The sequence below is a fragment of the Vanellus vanellus genome (assembly GCF_965231255.1).
Source record: "Vanellus vanellus genome assembly, chromosome: 9".
NCBI classification, from domain to species: Eukaryota; Metazoa; Chordata; class Aves; order Charadriiformes; family Charadriidae; genus Vanellus; species Vanellus vanellus.
The window spans coordinates 1,416,624-1,438,911 of NC_138914.1; the positions used below are offsets into that span (position 1 = coordinate 1,416,624).

At 44.2% G+C, this 22,288-nt stretch overlaps 1 protein-coding gene across 1 annotated transcript in view; it reads left to right on the plus strand.

Annotated features, from left to right (window-relative positions):
- The window catches only part of PTPRG (protein tyrosine phosphatase receptor type G), a gene marked incomplete at its 5' end in the record, with an annotated part of 415,116 nt that overhangs the window by 72,628 nt on the left and 320,200 nt on the right, over positions 1–22,288 (plus strand). The window contains one exon of the mRNA XM_082487722.1: positions 21,974–22,078. Coding sequence (XP_082343848.1) covers positions 21,974–22,078 — 105 coding nt within the window. The remainder of the gene's footprint in view (positions 1–21,973; positions 22,079–22,288) is intronic.

A 22,288-nucleotide genomic window follows, 5' to 3' on the forward strand; every position in this document is an offset into this window, starting at 1 on the left:
AATAAAACTTGTATAATTGAATATGTACTAAATGAGAGCAGCCTGTAACGAGAGTACACGAGCAGAATGACAATTGAGGCTCTGCACTTCCAGCTGTGCAGTAGGAACGAGGGCAGTAAACATAGCTGGTATTAGGTAGCCAGATAACAGGAAGTTTAAGACTTAATAAAAATGAGCAATGTTCTTTCTTCGGGAGCACAAAAAAGAATGGTCTTGATTCCTGTAGCATTGTATCATGTCCTTTCTTTGTCCTTAATCAGCTGCAGCAGAGGCTTGGAGTTCAATACATATTGACTTAGAGCATATGCTGAAGTCTGAACTACTTGGGTTTCAAAACTTCAGTCGTCAGGAGCAGCATACAAATCTGGGTTAAGCTATCTGTTCTTTTAAGGTTACTTCTGTAGTGTAGTCACACTTTTAATTCTAACATATTAAACTTCGAGGTGTTTAAAAATCCATGCATCCCTACCACTGAGCAGCTTGTTGGAAGAGCAAGCGTATAACTTATTACAGAACTCTGATTGCCTTTAGAACAGCACTGGCTATGTCCATTAATCTCAGTAATGTTATATACACATAATATATTGATAAAATGCTAATGACCTAACTTAATGCCAATAAAAGCAGGAAATGAGGGTGTAGGAGTTCAAAGTGTAGCACTCTTTAGCCTTCAGTCTTTCTGCTTGGTTTATTTGTTTGCTTACTGATTATTTCTTTTAAATCTCCCCCCGCCCCGCATTGCAGCAGACCGTACGCAAAAGCACACGTTGTGCCCAGATTCTAAACTAGCTGTTCACACATCAGAGGATGAGAAATGTCCTCCGACTGGCCAGTGCACAAATGTTTTGATATTCTGATCTCTTTTGCCAATTTGCGCTGTTCTTCGGGCACCTTCTGTGCACGCTGCTTGTTGCACCGCTGCTTCAGCCAACAGTCAGCGCCTGCCCTGCCCCTGTTGGCAGTCGGGGATTGAGTTGTTTCGTAGCATGCCAACCACTTCTTCCTTTATTTAGAAGGCAGCTGGTAGCTTAACAGGTTTTCCACTGGGAGTAAGAGCGCACCAAGTTGAATGGTCTTATTTGGAGCCTCTTGGAGTATCCATCCATACTTATGATCGGTAAAAACAACCACAAAGGCTTTATATTGCTGCCGAGCCGAACTTTGCTGCTGTACCTACACAGCACTGTGAAACCCGATGGATTTCTGTAGATGGAACTCGGAGAAAAATGCAGCCTGGTAAGGTATTAAGGCTTCCAAGTATTTCAATTAAAACTTAAATCCGAACTCTGCAACGCATCAAATGGACAGAGGAGAAACAGAGTAACAAAAATCAATATAAAAAATAGTTCACGCTAATGACGTTTAAGGGTCCTGCCCTGCGGTGTGTTCCTGTCCGGGGAGGAGGCCAAGGGTATTGGCTATTGAAATCTTACATAAAGTGTGAAATGAAGAATGTGTGCTGGAGGGCATCAATATAAATCTCGTCATATTTTAAGTTTTTCCACTCCTAATTAAACCAAACGAAGCTTATGGTGATCCTCATGGGATTTTTCTTGAGCGGAGGGCAAAAACGAACTGAATCTAGATTCTGTATATTGAAGGTTAATTCTAATAAATCAGAAAGCAAAGATCTTGTAATGGGAAAGCATTTTCTGCACTCACCCAATTAAATGGTAGAAGCTGGGTAATGGAATAATTGTAGTTAGTCAATTGCTACAAAGTCATAATAGCTTGAGTACAACTAAGACTCCAAGGCAGTAAAATGCCAGTGGTAAAATAATAAAACCATTATTTCAATAATAATCTCAAGTTAATTAGAATAAGCCAGTGCAGCGTATTTTTAATACTAGACAAAAACAATTAGCATAGTACTTAGTAACAACAATATCCTTATTATCTGAAAGACAAAATAGGATTAATACAGCAGTAAAGCATTGAAACCATATGTCAACAGAAGAACACAGAGGAAAAATAACTTTGTCAATAGCCCAAGCCCCAGCACAAGTGATGGAAACTTCAACCTCCAAGGAAAGGAAAACTTGGTCGCAGCAGATGTATGGTTGAGTTTCTTAATACGAATGTGGTCTTTTCCCTGTGCCAAGTATTTATTTGTGTGGATTCATTCTTCACTTCAGTGTCTTGAGTCTGTTCTGATTATTCCTCCCTCTTTTTTTTTTTTTTTCTTGGCAAGATTGAGACATCCCCGCATGCCTGCCTGAGTACAAAATAACTAAAAGTTAAGGCTAGAGTGATTAGAGTGATTATTTAAATTGTGGTCTGACCTCCTGCAAAGCCCAGACCAGAGAATTCTGCCCCGTTACTCCCATATTATCAGGCTGACATTTGAAGCGGATATGTGTTGTGGATGCCTCAAGTTTCAGGACTGCTTTACAGCACGCAGCAGTCAGTATTCTGACCCCATCACTTCTTAATGATAGGGCGAAAAACTACAGTATATTTTGTAGCAGTTGCCCTGATAGAGATCTGGAAGGCTGAGAATACGTTTAGCATTCGAACCGAGCCTCTTCCTGCGGCCGCAGCAAGCTTTCCATGGGGACGTGTGAACCCGGTCTTTTTACTTGCAGAGAACAGCCAAGAACAAAATGCTGATTTTTGTTTTAAAAATCTTTATAGTCACTTTCAAGATGATCCACTGAATGTTATAGCATTTTCACTTTGGTGCTTCTTTCCCCTGTGGACCCTTGGATTGTTTTTTTGGGGTTGGAGGTGGAGCAAACTATCTGCTCACCCTTACCTGCACTGCCACTCATGAGGGAAATGGGGCGCTCCTTCTCCGTGAGGGAACACGGCGACTAGCAGTAGGCCTTGTATTAGTTCAAGTCATTGGAGCTTCACTGTCTCGCTGCCTCTGGCTTGCATTTAGTTTCAGACTAATCTCAGACCAAGATGCTGATCAGCCTGTCTTTTCACCTTCCTTTTGAAATTTTAGGAAAGATCCGAAGAGTGTGCTTAGTTATGTCCAGGCACTATCCTCGCAGGATAGGATGGTTTGCAGAGCACTCTTTTTTTTTTTTTTTTTTTTTTTTTTTCCTCTTTTCTGCTGAAATCTGTTACTTGGTTATTCTAGAATAGCACGGGGGCGGGGGCTTTCTTCTTGTGCTGCCTGACCCTGTGCTCAGCAAAGGCAACGGTGAAGGTCCTGTTGGCACAACGGGCTGGAAGGTGTGCTTGCTTCCCTGATGAGACACCCAACAAATCATAGAATCATAGAATGGTTTGGGTTGGAAGGGACCTTGAAGCCCACCCAGTACCACCCCCTGCCCTGGGCAGGGCCACCTCCCCCCAGCCCAGGTTGCTCCCAGCCCCATCCAACCCGGCCTTGAACACCTCCAGGGATGGGGCAGCCACAGCTCCTCGGGGCACCCTGCGCTGGGGGCTCACCGCCCTCACAGGGAAACATTTCTTCCTGATATCTCATCTAAATCTCCCCTCTTTCAGTTTATAATGGTTACCCTTTGTTCTAATGCTAAGCTCGGTGGACCTGAGCTGCGTCAGAAATGGTGACCTAAATGGGAAAAACCTTGAAGAGTTGTGGTGTAGAGAAGAGATGGGGAGGGGGCGTAGGGAAGCTGAGAATATGCAGATCTTGCAACTTGCAAGCTGCTACTCCTCGTGGTGTGAATCCAGGAGTGCTGGATGTCTGTGAGCTAGCTACAATTCTTCCGAAAATCAGTTCTTCCTTGGAAATCTTGGTCTTTTTGCTTTGTGTGTACGTTTTACAGAGAAACACACATGCTTGAATTCTGGCAGATTTGCTCCTTAATATTGGTGAAAGAAAGGCAGTGGTTTTGGAGAAACTTGGCTGTTCAGAGAAATACCAAACATTCCTGCACAGCTGCCGATACCTGCGTTATAATATCTGCCACGTTGCAGTAATATTTTGCAATTTAAGCCCCGAGACATAAATTCAGGAACTGCAGCATAGTCAATAAACTAAAAAATCGCTTGGTGTGGATAATAATGGCACTGATCTTGCACTACATTTTAACCTACATGAGACCCTGCTGACTTGACGACGTTAGTTATTTCCTGTTCTTGTAATGCATGTTTCACTGCTTTGGTCTAGAATACCGGCCAAGAAACGGGCCATGGATCCGTTCCACTGTGTCTATTCCTATTTTACAGTACAGCTATTTGATAGCCACTAGCCAGTATTCTGAAAAAAATCTAGGAAATGCACTGTAGGAGGAATGCTCTAAAAGCATGACTTCAGTTTATTAGAACGGGATCTTAGCATTTTATTCCTTTTTATTATCATTTATGATTTTGCTGCGAGTTGTGCATTCCTCTTGGGCTCTGTCACTGGGAATAATGGCTGACATTTGGTTGGGGAGCGTGGGGTAGTGGAGAAGGTTAGGAAACTTCCCTGTCCTCTGTCATGACAGCTTCCTATTTAATCTAGATAAAATAAGAATCCTAATGAGATGTGTCCTATGATTAATGTGTAGCATTTTGCCTCCTGTTAATTATAACCTAGTGTCTGGGGAATCGCTAAGAGAGGGCAAAGTCTGGCGTACTATCCAGCATTTGAAAGAATCAAAACATATAAGCTAATTCCCACAAACCTATCTCGAAGAGAGAGGCATCTCCCAAAGGCCCTTTACACGATGGGAAGGCTCTTATTTTCAGCAACATCCTCATGCCTGTGTGTTGCTTGAGATTTTCAGGATGCTGTCAGCCGCGGCAGACGTATGGCTCCAATTGATTTGTCCTGACAATAACAGTTACCAGCACTCATTTCTCCACACTCAGAATGAGGCACATCTGTTATAAATTTGTTGACCGTCAAGGACCAGTAAAGACCTATCTGAAAAACATCCTTTTTGGTCTCGTACTTTCCCCCGCCCTCCCTGCCCCCTCTTAAGTGTGGTGGGGGCCTCCTGTACGAGACTGTGGCTCTTTAAAGGTCATTTCCACGGTATGGTGTGTATCGGGGGCATTGATTTTTATCAAGAATACATTGCTGTGACTAACTAATTCCTGAGCACGCGTGCTTATTTCATTTTGGGAATTCTCAGTTGTTCAGAAGGAGTTTGGGGGGCTTGTTTGGTTTCTATGCAGAGACAATAATTCTGCCCCTTAATCCCATTTCAGGCTACAGGTGATTATTTTAGTGTGTATTTTTCCTTTGAATGGCTAACAGGTTTATTTTACTTTGAGTCTGAGCTAGAAGATTCCTGACCTTACAGAAGGGGAAAAAAAAGTCATAATCTTTTACAATATGGCAAATACACATAGAAATGTTTCTCCTGCTTGTAGGCAAGCGTTACACAAGCTCGTGCAGCGTAAGGTTATCCCTCTGCCGCCCAAACCCCCGTTGTTTCATGTACATCTTCTATCGGTTGAATACCTGGATGCACTTTCTGAACTCGTGCAGTCTTTGAACTTCTGTCATCACCCAGTGCTTAACTTTTGAAGGGCAACTCCGTGCAATTGCCTGGATGGAATATTCCATTGGCGTTCAGGTCTGATCCTGCGTTTTAATCCTGATTTGGCTGAGAGCCGTCAGATGATACTGAGTAATGATTTCTCTTCTCTGCACCTCTGTGTTTCCAATGCTGACCGGCTTTGCAAAAGGCCGTGGTGTCTAACATCCTACAGGACGGTGTAAGAGCAGTTTTACCGAGCTGCGATAGAAACCCTCCGTGACTTGGTGGGAGCGAGGGAACGAGACTTTCCCCTTGGTGAGAGGCGTGAGCTGTGTGGAATACGGCGGCGCCTAATCCTTTCAGCAGGAGTGTGGGTCAGGTCTCGGAGTGCTGCATGGGACTGCTTCTTGGGTTCTGCTTTGCTGACCAAGCAGTAGAGTAGAACAAACTCTGTGGCCTTCTGCTACTAGCTCCCCGTCTGTAAGCTCCAGTGTGTTCCCATTGCTCTCATCCACCAGAGCCAGAAAATGTAAATATCTAACAGATAGGGGAAGTTTACCTCTGCTGGCACTGCAGGCAAGACATGCCTTCCTTCCAGGTGGAAGAGGGAGTAGGATGGACAAGCACTGCAGGTGTTTTGCTTCTCCTTTGACTGTCTGAGTGATTTGCGGATGGCTTCTGTTCCCTTGCTCCACACTTCACCTGGCGTAAGAATGGCCATAGTAATACGGAGCAATAGGCTCTCCCCATTATCCCGTACTACGGCAGGAGGAACGTGCATCTTGGCTTAGGACCTTTGTCCTCAGACTGCGTAAAGAAGCAGGTTTGGGCGTTCTGGTATCTGTGAGGCTTGATGAAGTTTAGTTTTGCATTTTCTTTGAGTTTGCATAAAAATGGTAAAGTTTCCTTTCCTGCTTCTCATTCAGTAGCTGAAACTGGGATTCATAACACTGCAAGGGAAATATTAATTTAAAAGAAAAAATCCTTTTCCTCCACTTTAAATTAAATTTAAAATGAAGGAAGACATCTCTAGTCCTCCCATGGTAATCTTTCTTTTGTTTTTAATACAATGTATTATAACATCATAAATAGAAATGTAATCTTATTAAAAGACATGCAGCAAGTGCTACTTTATTAGAAACTTTTTTTAAAAGAATAATTTACTGCATTGAAATATTAATGCAGCTGGCTGGAAACTGCAGATTTTTACTAGGGCATAGTCATTTTTTAAAAAAAGCAAGTTAAAGTAGATATATTCAGTATTTATATTTAGTAGAAGTCCAATTTCTGATAGTGCCAAGCTTTTACTAGGAAATTCTGGCACCACGATATATTTTTAAAATTTTTTTTAAAAGCTCTTAAATTTAAAATTTATTAAAACTGTAAATAAAAATGTTTTTAAAAAATTATTTTTTTTCTGCCCCCTTTCACCTCTGTAATTGCAATCTGCATTGTTTGCACGTGTGGAGTAAGAACAAAATTATCTCTCAAAATCTCAATTTGACTGTCACTTGACTTCCATATAGTACAAATAAACTTACAGCGACCCAAGGCCTTTGCCTGTGAATGGCATAGTGTATGTGCAACACCTTCTCACTTACCTGATTCTCAGGGCGTCAATGCAGAGTGTACTGAGTATCTCAGCTGTGTTAAACCCCAGCGGCCATTAAGAACTTGCAGCTCTTCCACGGACTTCTTTCCTCCCGACTTGACATATTCCTTACTGTGACCTGAAAAGCACCTTTTTCCTTTCTTTACCCATACAGAAAATAACGACTAGTTATTGATTACCTGTTGCTTAACGGGCTCTAATAAATTACACTTACAAGAAATTTTTCAAATGAAGTGTTCCCAGATTAATCGGGGCTCGATTCATTTGCAGTTAGCACTGCTCTGCTGCAGTGGAGAGGCTACAAATTGCAAAAGTAACCTGCCGCTCTGTGTCTTTTTTTGTTATTATAGTATTTAGACTTACATGAGTGGGTCACTGATAAGAAAGTACTCTGTGCCATCAGAAATTGATGCAAGGTACTCGGCAATAACTTTGGCCGTCCCTGGCCCGCAGTGTGGTACCGGTCTATGCGATGGGCAGCTGTGGTGGGCTCAGGATAGGGTGAACCTCCACAATTGCCCTTTTGTTTGTGTAGAGGCAGGCTGCTGGCATTTCTGAGGAACAGAGAGCAGATAACCCCCCCTCACCGGCCCTTCCTCAGGGTTCTGTCCGTTAACTTGTCCTGTGTTTGGGCGCTCTCCCCTTGCCCTGTCTCCGGCCTGCTATGGCACTGCTGCTCTGCAGTCTCGGCTTCGCGCGCGCCCTTCTGCTGGGGCTGCCGGGGGCCGGAACAGGCTGGTGGGTTCCTGTCCCAAAACACCTGAGGGTTTTCAGCTGCTGTGAGCAGTGCTGTTGTCCCGCTGACCTGGCAGACCTGCCACCTGAATGTGTTCTTCAAGACAGACCTTTCTCAGCATAGCCGGGCTGTCTGTTGAGCGTTTCGGGTTCTTTCTGCGTGGCATCTCTAAGAAATAGCCCTCCTTCTCCGTCCAGCCCAGCCACGTACCTCCCCAGGGTTTTGTCCCTGAGCAGTTTGAAAGATCTTCGCTGGTCTTGTCTATTGAGAAAGCTGCTGGGAAGACCGGCTTCAAGCCCGTCGCTTTGCATCTGGGGCCTCTTTCCCTATTGCGCCGACCTCTGTCACGTTCCCTGTGGCTCAGTCTTGTCCCACGCGTCCCCGTTCCCCCCTGCCGCTGACTCTGGCCTGTTGCTGCTGTTCAGTTTTGAAGCCTCAGCCTCTGTGCCGCTTTTCTGTGCATTCTGTGCTTTTTGGGGGTGAAAATGAGGATTGTTTGCTGGGATTTTTGTGGGTGTTGGGTGGTTGTGTTTTGCACTTCCAAAATCCTGGCAGGTCCTAGTATCCATCTTAATAGGATAACGGCCAGAGCCAGCTCCGCTGGAAGCTAAGCTTCTTGCAGTTTCTTGGTATTTCAGCAGATCTGCTTAAACTAACTTCTTATCTCATGTTTGTATCTTTTAGTTCCTTTCGGAGCAGTGCAGTAATGAGAGGGATACGCTCCATGTGGGCAGAGGTGGTCTTTGAATACACTGCGTTAACATGGATAATGTCAGTTGCCGAATGCGCTCTACATCAGTCTTTATTTTCCTGCAGCTTTGCATCTAATATCATGTACGGTAGAGGATATTTTACTAATCATTGTTAACGTTTTTTATAGCTATTTAAAGTCCTGCGTTCAAAGCGGATTTGGTTGTCAGCTGGCACGTAGCTCGAGTATGTAGATGCTGCTTTGTAATACATCAGTTTGTTCATCAGAGAAAACGACAATGTCAGGAGTCCTCTTCCCCCCCGCCCCTTCCTGAAATTTTGATGCATGTTTTTTGAAGAAGTCATGAAAGGATTTAAATCCAAAGCTGAAAAGCCTGACTGGAACTGATTGCTTTGAGCTTCTTGTTTACAAAATACGAGTTGGGGGTTAAAAAAGAAAGACGACATAAGGTTTTCGTATGAATAGTCTTACTTTTGATTTGGCTAGCAAAGGCTGTGGTGTAGAAGGAGAATGTAAAAAAGAATAACAATAAAAGCGTATTTAATGGTGAACAACTCTTTTGAGGAAAACTCATTTTTGGTAGTCTGTGCAGTACTGATAGAAGTTTTTACAGTTGTAAGTTGCAGCTTTGCAGATCCCTGTCACGGATAGGACTAATGCTGTCACAGAACAAGCACTGACATGCTGGCAATGTAGTTGTTTCCTTATTATAATCTATTTTTAAATTGTTTAGAGTAAGAAAGAATATTTGTTGTGATATTTATGTCTCCTTTTTGTGAACAAACTAGAACGTGGGATATTGCCATGAACCAATCTTGTAAGCATCGCAGAACAGGATGAATCTGTTTTTTAACACTGACACCGGCTGTATGGGAGGCAGAATACTGTTGCAGTTCAGTGAAGGCATAAAAGAAGCAGCATAAAATATGGCAATAGAAACTGCGGAACACATGCACAAACTTTGAAATTAACTTGCCTGGGGGGAGTTATTTTCTTGAGTAATTAAACTTTCTGTGGGTATTGAGGACCATTCTGGGGCTGTCTGAGTCGAGTGGGGACTGGATACAAAGCTGTATTGCAATTAAGCAGCCAAGCCAATCTGCTCGGGAAGTGGGAAACCTGCAGCAGCCGACAACCTTGCTTTCTGCAGGTGGGCGGAAGTCTTCGTGAGGATTCTTATAACACTTAAGAAAACAATTACGTTTGTCAGGCTGCGGGCTGTATGCTAGATCTGTCTTCCACGGCACAGTGCTTTTGTTGTGTTTTTTAGTCATTTAAGTGCTTGTAATAACTGTATGATGAGTAACCCTGGAAAGTGGAGGATGCTGCAGAGGGGTTGAGACTGGGGTCGGAAGGGAGCGACCTTCTGTGCCGGAGCCTTCCTGAGAAGCGGTGCTCTGGGGGAAGCGAAAGTTTGGGCATCGAGTGTGCAGCTCTCCAGCTTTCTTCTACCCCGGCCAGAGCGGACTCCTCTGTTGTTGGCCGGGCGATGCAGGACCTGTTCAAATCGGTCAGGAAGGCAGTATGCCTCTCTGCTGATGATCACTTATGCTATGGTCTCTGTTCTCAGCCAGAGCTGATCTGCAGCGGCACTCAAAGGAAGCGTGGGTTGTTCCCAGCACTTGTGTGCACTGAGCATCTCCTCTCAAACCTGCCCCTTGCTTAAAAGATGGTGTGCATTTGAGCTTCCACCGTGCCCGCCGCAAGGTGAAAGCATCCCTTTGTTCCTTATGGAGCTCTTCATCTCCTCCTCTTTCACTCTTGTGCTGTGAGAGCACTTCTTGTCTGAAGATCAACACTTCGGAGTGCTCTAAAATCTAACTCTTTATGAGGCTTGTTATGAAAATTGATGCATGAAACAAGGAGGTAGAGAGTGGAGTGGAGCGTCGGAGACTCAAGAGGACTGGAGCGTGAGCACACCACGGCAAGGCCAGGCAGGGCCAGCAGCCTCCGGCTGGGCTGTCCAGGCCAGCACGGCGTAGGGCACAAGGTTGGTGTTAAAGATGCTTTGATTCATTCCATGTGTCGTGTGTCATCCCCTGTCGTTCCTCCCTCCCCCCCTCAAGTCTTAGATTTTTGGTTAAATTTTTATTTTTTTTTTTTGAGTAATGGGCCTCAAACAGCATGTGGCACTGCAGTGACAGTCTGGCCAAAGACTGTCTAAAACTGAGTTATTGCTTCCAGTATCTCTGTGCATGTGCCCCAGGATAGCAATTGCCTTTTTCTGCAGTGGTATTGCAGCATGAACTTTCATCTAATCCATTATCCACCCTAATGCTCAAGTCTCTCTGCATTACTGCTTTCTAAACAGCAGTCTCTCACTTCATTCCTGCACTGATTATTATTTCTCCCCAACTGCATTGCCTTACATCTGTCTTCGGTGGAATGTCTCACTTACATCAGCCCGTTTCGCTGAGCTTGCCAAACAGCTGAATATTTCTGAGGCATTCTTGCTTGCTTCTCCTCCTCTTGGTTTAGCATCGCTTACGCTGAGCGTGGCCTCAGCTTTATCCTCCAGATGGTTAAATTGGTAAATAGGAAAGAACAGTGACCCCGTGCCTTTTCAGACCGCGCTGCATACCATCGCTGTATGATTACAAAGTGCGCACAATTGCTGGCAACTTTTATCTATTTACTTCATCTGAGGTCTATTGCTGCTTTTTTTGTTCTTGCTGCCAAAGGCCTTAGTGCTCTTGCTCTTAGTTGTATGAGGTTTTGTGTCAAGATCTTTATTGCGTTCTCCAGAGACAAATGACCAAGGAACCAAGTATTGGTTTTGGACCCTAAACAGCACCAGACTCTCCTGCTGGGAAACTTCCAGAAAGAGTCTCGCCGGGCTGAAAAACTAACGGTGAACTGCAAAGCAGAGATGGAAGTTTGATTCATTTTACAGATCAGCTCTGTAGTATTTATATAGCGACTTTTCCCTTTGAACAATGGAACTTACTTGGAAGGAAAGGAGAGGGTCCTCAAAATGGTAGGTCATGTTTTTGGGGCATATGTCCCTGACTAACAACTTGTTCAGTCAGCACAAGAAAATCTCTATTTCAGTTTCCAATTTAGATTTATATTTTGGGAACTAAGTGTGGATGAAACCCTTTGCTACAAAATCTGTATGTAATGCAAGCTGTCAGCATAAAAAAAGGTGAAAACCCCCTGTTTTGTAGATCATAAGCCAAATTAAATACAGTTTTACACAAATAAAAATGAATGCTTGTTTGCTTGGTTCTACTCAGGTTTTAAGTTGGATCCTAAAATAATTTGTGTGGATCTGGCTGGAATTGTTGTCACATGCCGGAGGCACTAAATCTGGCTACCTGAGCGCTGCCGATCTGTTTCAGTGCAGAGCGATACAAATCTCAAGTTATTTTTTCTGGATCCAGGGGAGCACGCCGGTTTATGCCCTTCCATCTTTCCTCCAGGAGATTGTGCAGCCGTAGATGGCGAGACCTGACTGCAAACTGAGAGGAAGATATCTCACAGTGGGACTGCAGCATTTCCCCTTTCTTTTCTTAAATAGTTCTTTATTGAGCTTTCCACCTTCTGCATTAATTTGAGAGCCTGAACCAAATAACCAGGAAGAGATTGATGTGGCCTCACTTTATTTCCCACAGTCAATAAATTGTTAAATGGGCCAAAGGACACGGGTTAAAAAAATCATTTTGGATAAAGAATGAGGGATTTTTATTAGCTGACAGAGACCCTGTCTCTGAAGACTTTATAATGGGGCAAGTTTGATCTCGTGCCATGCAGTGGGAGCAGCTCTGTTGGCTTCATCAAGTGCCTCGGCCGTTCTCCGTGTGAATGAAATCAGCACCGTGCCCTGAATTTTCTGCTGAACGAATGCTGGGCTTGCTGCTCCTTCGGTGTTAGAGGCAGCTGAGCTTGCAGGGGTGCCCCTGAGTGAGGGCTCCATGCAGCGTCAACGCTGAACTCTTCCCCGGGAGAGATGTGGCACGCGAGAACAGTCTCCTCTGGCCACTCTGCGTAAGTTTAGCAGGGAAGGCCCTGATTTGTAGATGTAGGCTTGTCTTTACTGATGTAATGCAAAGATGGCTTTAATGGCATGATGACATGAGAAAACGAAATCGCAGGCTCTACCCATGGAGAAGGAGGATGGCAGCTCGGGTGGACAGAAACCATGCGCAGAGCAGGTCTGCATCACAAGTCCTTGCTATGGTTATTTGGATGAGTCTAGTAGATACCTTTTTTTTTTTTTAATCAAGGTACCTCTTGCTATGTGACCCAGGGGAATCTGTTTTGAAAACGTAATAAGGCTATACTATGACAAATGCCGGCACTGGATACAAGCAAATTATGAGCAGAGCAGAGAGGTGAAACTGGTGATTTTGCATGAGTTTGTGTGTGTTTGTGAGTATTGCTGGGTTTAGTGAAATGAAAATGGCACGATTCTGCATTAAACTAGGAATTGTAGGTACAAAATACTCCATTAAGGTCACATTTATTTGCTGTTCAGAGGCTGCTCTTCTAACACTGTGCATGCTGCAGCACCTAATTGTGTGAGAAAGAGAGGGAGACAGGTGGTTCCACCCGCAGTGTGTTCTCTTGTAAAACCCGTAAAGTTTAGGCACTTGCAATAAGGCAAGAAGTGAAATAAAGCCCCCTTTTGCCGTTGTTAATTCATTGTACAATTAAGCCTCTCACCATACATATGGGGTTTACACCTTTCCTGCATAAACCATACCATGAATTAAAAGGCCAAGACGGTCCCTTCTCAGTCTACCCGTGCTGGTGGACTCAAGTCCCTTCTGCACAAAGACACCGTGCTGCCGCGGGATTCCAGCTTGTTCCAAGCTCGCCCCTGGGGAAACGGTGCAAAGGCATTGGAGCTGGCTGTGGGAGCAGTCGTTTTGCCCCGATACCTGGGCTTTCATTGCCTTGGTTCGCTCTGACCAGGCTACCCTAGATACTGGCGAATTCGGTTTATCTGTTTTCTCCCTAATATCTGCTGTGATTCAGTCAGCACTGGCTGAGAGACCGTCAGCTTTCCCGTGGAGGTCAGCCTTACTTATGAACCTCTGCTCTGAAGTTTTATTTCTGTGTTTGCATCACACATTGTTATGAATAAAATTCAGAGGTGACGTGACCCCTCTGAAGTACAGCATGGAGAGGTGATGAACAAGGATGAGGATTCCTCCTTTTAAGAAATGCAGATAATGATGGTTAACAGAAGTCTGAAGGACTGTGAAGGATGCACAGACCGAGAGTTTTCAAGGTTACAGAGTTTTCAGGTGCTCCCAATTATTTTTCTCTCTGACTACCCAAGTCAGAAGTGTCTAAAAGGAGTCTGATTTTCAGGATGTAATGTGCATTACTCTTCTTTAAGGTATCTCAACATAGATGACTAGAATACCAGTCTGTTTGAAAACTTTGTCTTAAAGGTAAATGGAGTGTATTTCTGCGTGTAGGGAAGTGTCAGGGAACAGTTCAGTGGGATGAAGGTTTTACTCTGGGTTTGGATCAAACACAGCTGGTTTTGATGTGTTTGCAGTTCTCAGCGACGGGGGATGAGTGTTTCTGTAGCTGGGGTCCTCAAACTTCTCTGCAACTATCACCATCACATGCTGTTTGCAGTGTGACATGAAGAGCAGCCTCTTCATCCCAGAGGAGGAGTGCAGTTGCCTGGGCTATTTTTTTTTTTTTTTTTTTTTTTCTGCATTTTCTCAGGGGAAAAGATAACGACTGGGTGTTTTTTCATGACGTGTTCCTCACACATGGGTAGAGTTGAGCTCATGTACTGCAGTCTGAGAACCCTTAGTCTGAGGGTATTCCCCAAGTTCTCTAGCAGAATCTTTGCTGCTGGGCACCGTCCTCCTGGAAGGTGGGGATGTTGCAGTTGGTTTAATTTGTGTTATCTTGAGATGGAAATCACTGGCATTGTCGGTTATCTGGCTGACTTTGCGTATTCCTAGCAGAAGTGCTGAAGGTGATGCCAGTTGACATCAGTGGTCCAAATTCACTCGCTGTCTCACATCTTGCACAGCTGATGCCAGCAGAGTGTAAGCCATGAAAATGCAAAACAAAGGTCTTTCTAATCACCCGGCAGCATCTGTCTCTTCCTGGCCTCCCAAGCTTCTTTTTCTGAGTCCCCTTAATGGGGCATCGTTAATGCAACTTGAAGTTGCCTTGCTGTCTCGCTAATGAGCTTTGCTCATCTTGCTTATAAAGCCAGGCAGGCTGAGAGGAGGATCCGTGGGGTCTCGTGACTGAGGAGACTGGTTTGCTGTTCCTCGGGAGGGCATCGGCTGTGCTGGAGAGCAGCTGGCAGCACTGGGCATCGCGCTACACTTGCGGGTCCTTGTTCTGGTCTGGCACGAGGCTTGCTCTGAAGTGGGAGGTTTTCCTGTCCCCTTTAAACTCTTGTAATGTCAAGAAAAGACTGCACTGAAAATCTGTTTTCTGTTGCTTGTCTACATCAGCTCGGATGCTTTGGGACTTGTGTTGTGTTCATCCGTCGGGGTAATGTACGATTGCATTACACTTAACTCGCCGGCTTTGAACTCAACAGGTTACCAAGGGTTACCGCACCGAGTGACTGGCGTATTCATGTTTGGGATAAGGGCTTTTAATTCCACTAGTTACTTTAATCCCCACAGTTTGACAGCGTCTTCCCTGGACTATTTTTCATCTTCAAATTGCAGTCCGCTGGTTAGTTCCCGTAAAGGCCTGCTGTGCTCTGCACTTACGCTCTTGTTCTTAGATGATGTGGTAACAGCACAAATCCTGTCAGACACGTGAACAACAGAGGATGAATGGTGTGAAAAGTCCCCGTGTCATTTTTAGGAACAGACCTGTGGGTTGTGCTCACGAAGGAATTAAGGGGCTGTCTGGGTGACTGTCATCTGGGAAAGGGATATATGTCTCTTGGCAGATGTAGCGTCCGGGTGTCTGTTATTTCACTTAGTTGCGAGAAACTTGTGATTTGTAACTCCCATATTTTATTAATGGAAAGCTGTGAAAATTGCATGTGTGTTCATAGGAGAATAGATTTTGCCTTTTATCTCGCAATCAGAAGAAATCTCTGCAGTGTAATCAAAGGAAGTAGTCTCATTCAGAATATAGTTTGTTGATGCTGCTCGACCACCATATGTTGTTTTAACTTTCATCCTTCTTTGGCAAGATATAAAATAATCTGCAAAATATGGGAATCCATGGCTGAAGAGTCTTTTTAAAAGTAATGCACTATCAAAATGGATTAGCTGTGGCTGAAATATCGCTAGATTTATCTGCTGTCAAAGGGTGGTAAAATATTTAAGGCAAATAGTCTAGTTTTGTTAAGGAAGTTGTCCGTGAAAGAGTCTAGAGAGATCAATTTAACCATTATTTATTATAAACGTACAAAAATATTTTAATTGTTTAATATTATAAATGTATTTCCTGTCAGTTTTTTTTTTTTCTCCTCTCTTTTTCCCTTCTGGCCCATTTGACAACATTTATTCTAAGAAATTTCCCAGAAGCCTAAACTCTGTTGAGCAGAGCGTGTGTTACAGCGCGTAGCGTTGCAGTGCGTTCAGCTTACCTGCCTCTCTTTAGCACAGTCCAATTAACAATACAGTAAACGCACTTAGGTAAAGATGCTGCTTTTTTTTCAGCAAGGTTTACTTGAAGTTTTAGGCTTGCAGATGGCTAAGTGTCTTGGCTCACTGATCCCTTAAACTCCATTTAAGGGATGATATAAAAGCCCTTCAGGTAACGTTTCTTGTGCCCCTCTCCCCCTTTTAAAATGTGGCGTTGTGCAGCCTTCAAGAAAACAGTGGTTTTCTTGTTTTTGAAAAGTTTCCTTTCTACAGGCATTGATTTGATACGGAACTAATTGCCAGCATTCCTTATGATTGAGTGCTTTTTCGCTATGCACGAACAAGATTTTATTTTTAACTCCACTGCTTTAAGAGTTTTCATAGCGTGACACTACTCCAGATTCCAATAGTCAAGTCTCTTGTTTCCAAAGACTGCCTTGGATTCCAGCAGGAGCACCAGGCTGAACTACATCAGTTAAGAAGCGTCCCCGCATTAGGGACTGGAAGGGGTCCTACCACTAGTGGCGAGTCACAGAATGATGATGAGCTGGGCAATGTGCGTACCTTTGACTTTGTACCGTTTTCATCGGAACAGCTGAAAACAGATTAGTGTGCAGCCCTTGTCTTCAGAGAAGGCTTAAAAGAATCCGAGTTTGGCACACAATCTAGTTAATCTACCATCATAACTAATGATTTCACCATTCAGACATAAGGTATTGACCTTAAAGGATTTTTCTTACATAGCTGATGGCTTGATACCTTTTAAACACTGATGCCGAGGGTATAATCTCTCTGAATAGTATAATAGCTTTATATTTAAGGTAGATTGGGGATAAAATTTTGTGTTTTCATGTGAACTATGAATACCAGTATGGTATTCAGGCAGGAATTACCTTATCGTACCTTTGAGGGCTCTTATCAAGTAATTTTTATTGGAAAGTTAATACGTTGAGACAGAGCGAATGGAAAGCTGATCGGAATGTTAAGGCATAGCCCGGCATTGCACTGCTTTTGCTGTCTGCAGATATGCGGCATGGGTTGATTCATTTAGCGCATCATCTAAAATCATGTAGCGTTCAATACCGATTAAAATTATATGAAATTGTGTGTAAGAGATTTCTCCGTGTTAGCTTTGAAAGATGCTCTGTTCCTTGCCGAAGTAGTTCTGATAGGCACAGCACAGCTCCGCTGACTGCAGGTGTTGCGCTTCACGGACACCAGTGCTGCACCAGCAGCCGGAGGAGTTGCTCGGGGTTTAATTTCACGCTTGTGTATCTGAGTGTAAGATTGGTCCCCTTCTCTTTTAATCGTGTATTTGCAAGTCTCAGACCGTATATTATGCTATCCATTACTCCTCTGCCATCAGCGCTGGCCCGATGCATCAAAGGAAAGCGCGCAGGGTCGGGGCTCCTGCTGCCCCCTCTCTTCCTCGCCGCCTCCCGCTCTGTGCGCGCGCCTGTTTTTTCCACCCCACCCCTCTATTTTGGCTGCTCCCTTTTGAGCCTTCCTGGAGCAGGTTCCTGCCCCTCCTATTGTCCCGATTTCCACTTCCCCAACTCTTCCCGGGTTCCCAGAAGAGAGGAGCCTCCCCGTGTTCGTTCCGTGCTGGACCAGCCTGTCCAACTGCTGGCTTTTCTCCAGCGTCCAGTTCTGCCGGAGGGGAGCAGGAAACCACTTGGCTGCTCTCTCTTCTTGAGCTGTTAACTGTCTCCCAGCTGAAAAAGGCTTGTGGAAACCCGTAGTGATTAGTACTAACGTAACTTTCTTAAATATTTTCTCCAAAACTTGTTTGGATGTTAGAAACACTGGGTTGAGTTGAGTCACTCATTTGCGTGTACAGCTTCTGAAACTGTGGAATTGGAGCATTTCACAAAAATGAATAAATGTACTCTAATGGTTGGAGCTGAACAAAATATGTTTGCTGTATATATTTTCAGTGAAAGAAGCAGATTTAGCAACACTGAGATGCCTGCTAAACTTTCATTGGTGGGATCAAATTGGTTTTCACGGAATCACGGAGTTTCAGAGTTGGAAGGGATCTCTAGAGATCATCTAGTCCAACTCTTCTTTGGTCAGAAGGTACATCCCCAGTGCCCCCCCCCCCCCCCCCCCCCAAAAAAAAAAACTGGAAAAAAATAATGATTCTGCCTGAAACATAAGATGGTTTTAATATGTGAAGCACTTTCTTTTTTGAAATGACTTGAATGCTTTGGCTCTTCCAGACTTTTATCTGAAAAGCCACTGTATGCTCTGTTCCGTACGTTGCACCTCTTCAATGTGAGGGAGTCTGTTGACCCCAGTTGACGCCGCAGAACAAAAGCACCATGAGATTGAGTCTGTGGTTTCCTGATGACTTTACCAGTATAAGCCATTGCCAACAATAGCTATTTGTTCCCACAGTGTTTTCTTGGAGTGTTTGCGTGGCCCCGTGCAGAACTGAGCCAGCTTAGGGAAGAAGGTGGTGTCATGATTTTTGATAGCGACAGACCATTACCTTTCCAGTTCACACCATGGCCGGAGATCTCGACCTGTCATGCTTTTCCCAGAGTGTCTGCAGCTATCCAGTAAACATACATCTTCTCTAAATTGCTAATGACTACTGAATTATTGCATGTTTGTAAGGGGACTATTGACATTAATGTTGGGCTGCCTAACAAGCGAGGCAGGATTTTATTTAGAACAGGATGTCCTCATTTGTTTCTTTTTCAGTCCTACAGAAGATATTTAGTGGTATAACCAGCGAGTTCCTTCCCACAGTTCTCTTGACAAATACTTGAGCTGCCCTCTTGGTTTGTAACATCTTTTCTGGTGGAAATAAATTTGTGTACAGCGTGGCTCTTCACCATTTATAAGTAAAGCTGAATGTACAAATCTATTAAGTTCCTATGCAGAAAACAAAACCTGCATATTTTCACAAGAATGTCAGGTTTTTAATTGCATAAATAAGATGCTGACTGAAGCAACTGTTCAATTTCACATTAAAGTTAGGCATTCATAAAGGCTTGGATTTGCATAATTTAATTTTCTGCACAGAGGATACTGAAAATCAATTGTATGATTCATAGCCATACCAGGGTTGCATGTGGCTTTTTGATGGTCCAAGCTAGGAGTACAAAGGATTTTACAACTTCAGATGTTTCACACCGACTCAGAGCCTTTTTACTTTCAACAAATATGGATTATTTAGACGCGGTCTCTTTCTTCCGATGGTGAGGCACGCAGAAGGGCTCACTGAGCACATACCTGCAGGACTACCTTATTCCTTGGAGGAGGCAGGGAGAAATCTTCCTTCTGCCTGCAGGGATCAATTTTTCTGGGTTACAAAAACCCCACAACTATTTGCCTCCTCTACATAGAGGATGCTGGGAAGAAAGCTGCTGTTGTCTTTCGCTTTGTAATAAGGAGGGACTTCAGGTGTAGTTCTGAGCACACGCGATTAAGTGAATAATCGGACCATTTTTTTTTCTGACAGCCTTTCCAGCCATCCACCAGGGTTATATGTATGTTACCTTCCTGGGGATTTTCATGGTCTCTGGTCTTTGCTTAGAATTTTTTTTTTTTTTTTTTTTTTCCCCAAGAGGGTTTGGGTCTCCACTGCACATCACTTCCCTGTTCTTTCCTGTTGAAATGAGTGCCTGTTGCCTCCCAACCAGGGAGGCATATTAGGGTAAATCAGAAGAGGAAAATAAGGTACGTGATACAGTGTTGCCGGCAAGTCCTGGTAGCGTGATGTGTTCCAGCATTTCTAGTTTGCAACCTGGAGTGAATTAGCATTTAGAAAGTTGCCAAGAAATCTGGAGAACTCATTCAAATCAGAGGCTCATAATAAATTGCACAATTAGTACTTTTGCTCGCACAAGAGAAATTTGGCAGGGCAACCCTGTAATGCCTTTCCTGAGATTGCCTGACTTTTCCTACCACTTCAGGATTCCAAAATCTGCAGAAATCCATGATCCACATTGCAGAGCGAAGGTTGTCTATAGAGCTGTTCAGCGAACGTGGGTAACCCTCGGACACAGCATGCTCCCTGCTACTGTGGTACAAAGAGGGGGTCACCCAGAAGCTTTTCTGAAGGGAAAGAAAGCCGAATTCTAAGTTACTGGTACTTGATGTTCAATAAAGTCCTGTTACGAGCGTTGTTGCAGCCCAGCTGTAGTTGGCCGGGGAATAGAAGGGAATACGGTGCTTGGTGCCTGCATGCAGGTAGCCGTGCTCTACGTGGTTTTGTAAAGTTTTAATTTCAATTCTTCAGCTAGTTTCTTACTGATCAAATAAGTGGTTTGGGATCAGTTGCACTTCAGTTTCCATAGAGCCAGGTGGTGCGTACTGGTTCTTTATATTCTGTGTCTGTGGATCTAACGGCTTTTTGTTTGTGTGCATTTATTATGGCACAAAAGTTTTTGGCTGTGGTGCTCTGAGAAAGGTAGTTTAATTCATTACAGACTTTTTACTGACATTTGTGAACTCGCACACCTCTGGTTTGGTTCAGTCAGATGCATAGAAACAATAAACAAAATTTGCACATAAAAAACCCCAAACAACCTACTTTCGCATGGAAACTATGCATTCCTTTACAAGAAAAGAAATATATTGTTTGGGGCATAAAAGAAAAATCCTAGGATGCAATGTGGGATGCTTTCTTTTCTGGTTTGGAAAGCCAGCCTATCCTGGGCTACATCAAAAGCAGCGTGGCCAGCAGGTCGAGGGAGGTGATTCTGTCCCTCTACTCCGCTCTCATGAAACCCCACCTGGAGTACTGCGTCCAGCTCTGGGGCCCCCAACATAAGGACATGGACCTCCTGGAGTGGGTCCGGAGGAGAGCCATGAGGATGATCAGAGGGCTGGAGCACCTCTGCTATGAAGACAGGCTGGGAGAGTTGGGGTTCTTTAGCCTGGAGAAGAGAAGGCTCCGGGGAGACCTTATAATCCCTTCCAGTACCTAAAGGGGCCTACAGGAGAGCTGGGGAGGGACTCCTGATCAGGGAGTGGAGAGATAGGACAAAGGGTAACAGTTTTAAGCCGAAAGAGGGTAGGTTTAGATTAGATATTAAGAAGAAATTCTTTACTGTGAGGGTGGTGAGACAACAGGGTGCCCCGAGAAGCTGTGGCTGCCCCATCCCTGGAGGTGTTCAAGGCCAGGCTGGACGGGGCCTTGGGCAACCTGGGCTGGGGGGAGGTGGCCCTGCCCAGGGCAGGGGGGCTGGAACGAGATGATCTTCAAGGTCCCTTCCATCCCAAGCCATTCTGTGAATTGAATTCATTCTAGCTTTTGAAGTTTTACAAGAGTTTCTTTGTTACTGGCCTCTCCCTTCCGTGTCATAAGGCGTTGGCGCTGCGCGCTGGATATTTGCCTGACATACGCAGCCTTCCTCTGGCTACAGGGCACTGCTACGTGCCCGCCTTGCTAGAGTGAATGATGTAAGGTGATGTTCTTTGGGCCTTGCTCGTGTTGAGACTGTTACCCAGCACATGGAGGAGATTTATTGGTGAAACTATTCTACATGGAATTTTAAGATATGGTTTAAAATAAATGCAGTTATGATCATCAGGGCAACACTGTACCGGCATATTTCACACGCTCGCATCTGTATTCTTTTAAGGTTCTTGATAATTTTTGTGTTGAATTACAATTAGTAGTTTGGTAGTCACTAGGAAAATAAGCTAACTTTTGGGTTTAGACAGAGGAAGTTTGGTCATATGTCATCGTTCATACTTGTTTGCTTGTGTATATCAGAATTTCCTCGTGGAAATTAATGGAGTTACGTAGGCACGTGCCACATCAGAATAACGGCATCCATGACTCCTGGCTTCTGTGAATCCTCTTTTGGATGGTGGGTTTTCATGGGTGAGGAACATGCCTGTTACATTTTTTTTTTAAGCAATGCCATTTTGTAGTTTCTGCTCAGCAAAGATTTAGGCCTTGCAGTGTAAACTCCAGGGAGTAAATACCACTTTCCTAACGATTCCTGCTGCTTCTCTTCCCAGCTCTGACTGAAGGTTACGTTGGCTCTCTGCATGAAAACAGACATGGTAGTTCTGTGCAGATACGGAGGCGGAAGGCTTCGGGGGATCCTTACTGGGCATACTCGGGTGAGTTGACTTCTTCAGAGGACTTGAAACGTGAAATATCCCCAAAATCAAATTGCTTACTTGCTTTTTGTTACGACTACACCCAGAAATAGTTTAAACTAGTTTTACAGTGTATTTTCTTCTGCTGACTTCCTTGCAAACTCGCTCTACACACATCCTTTCCTTTCGTGCACTGCAGCCGTTTACCTGCAGGATTTGCCTTATTACTCT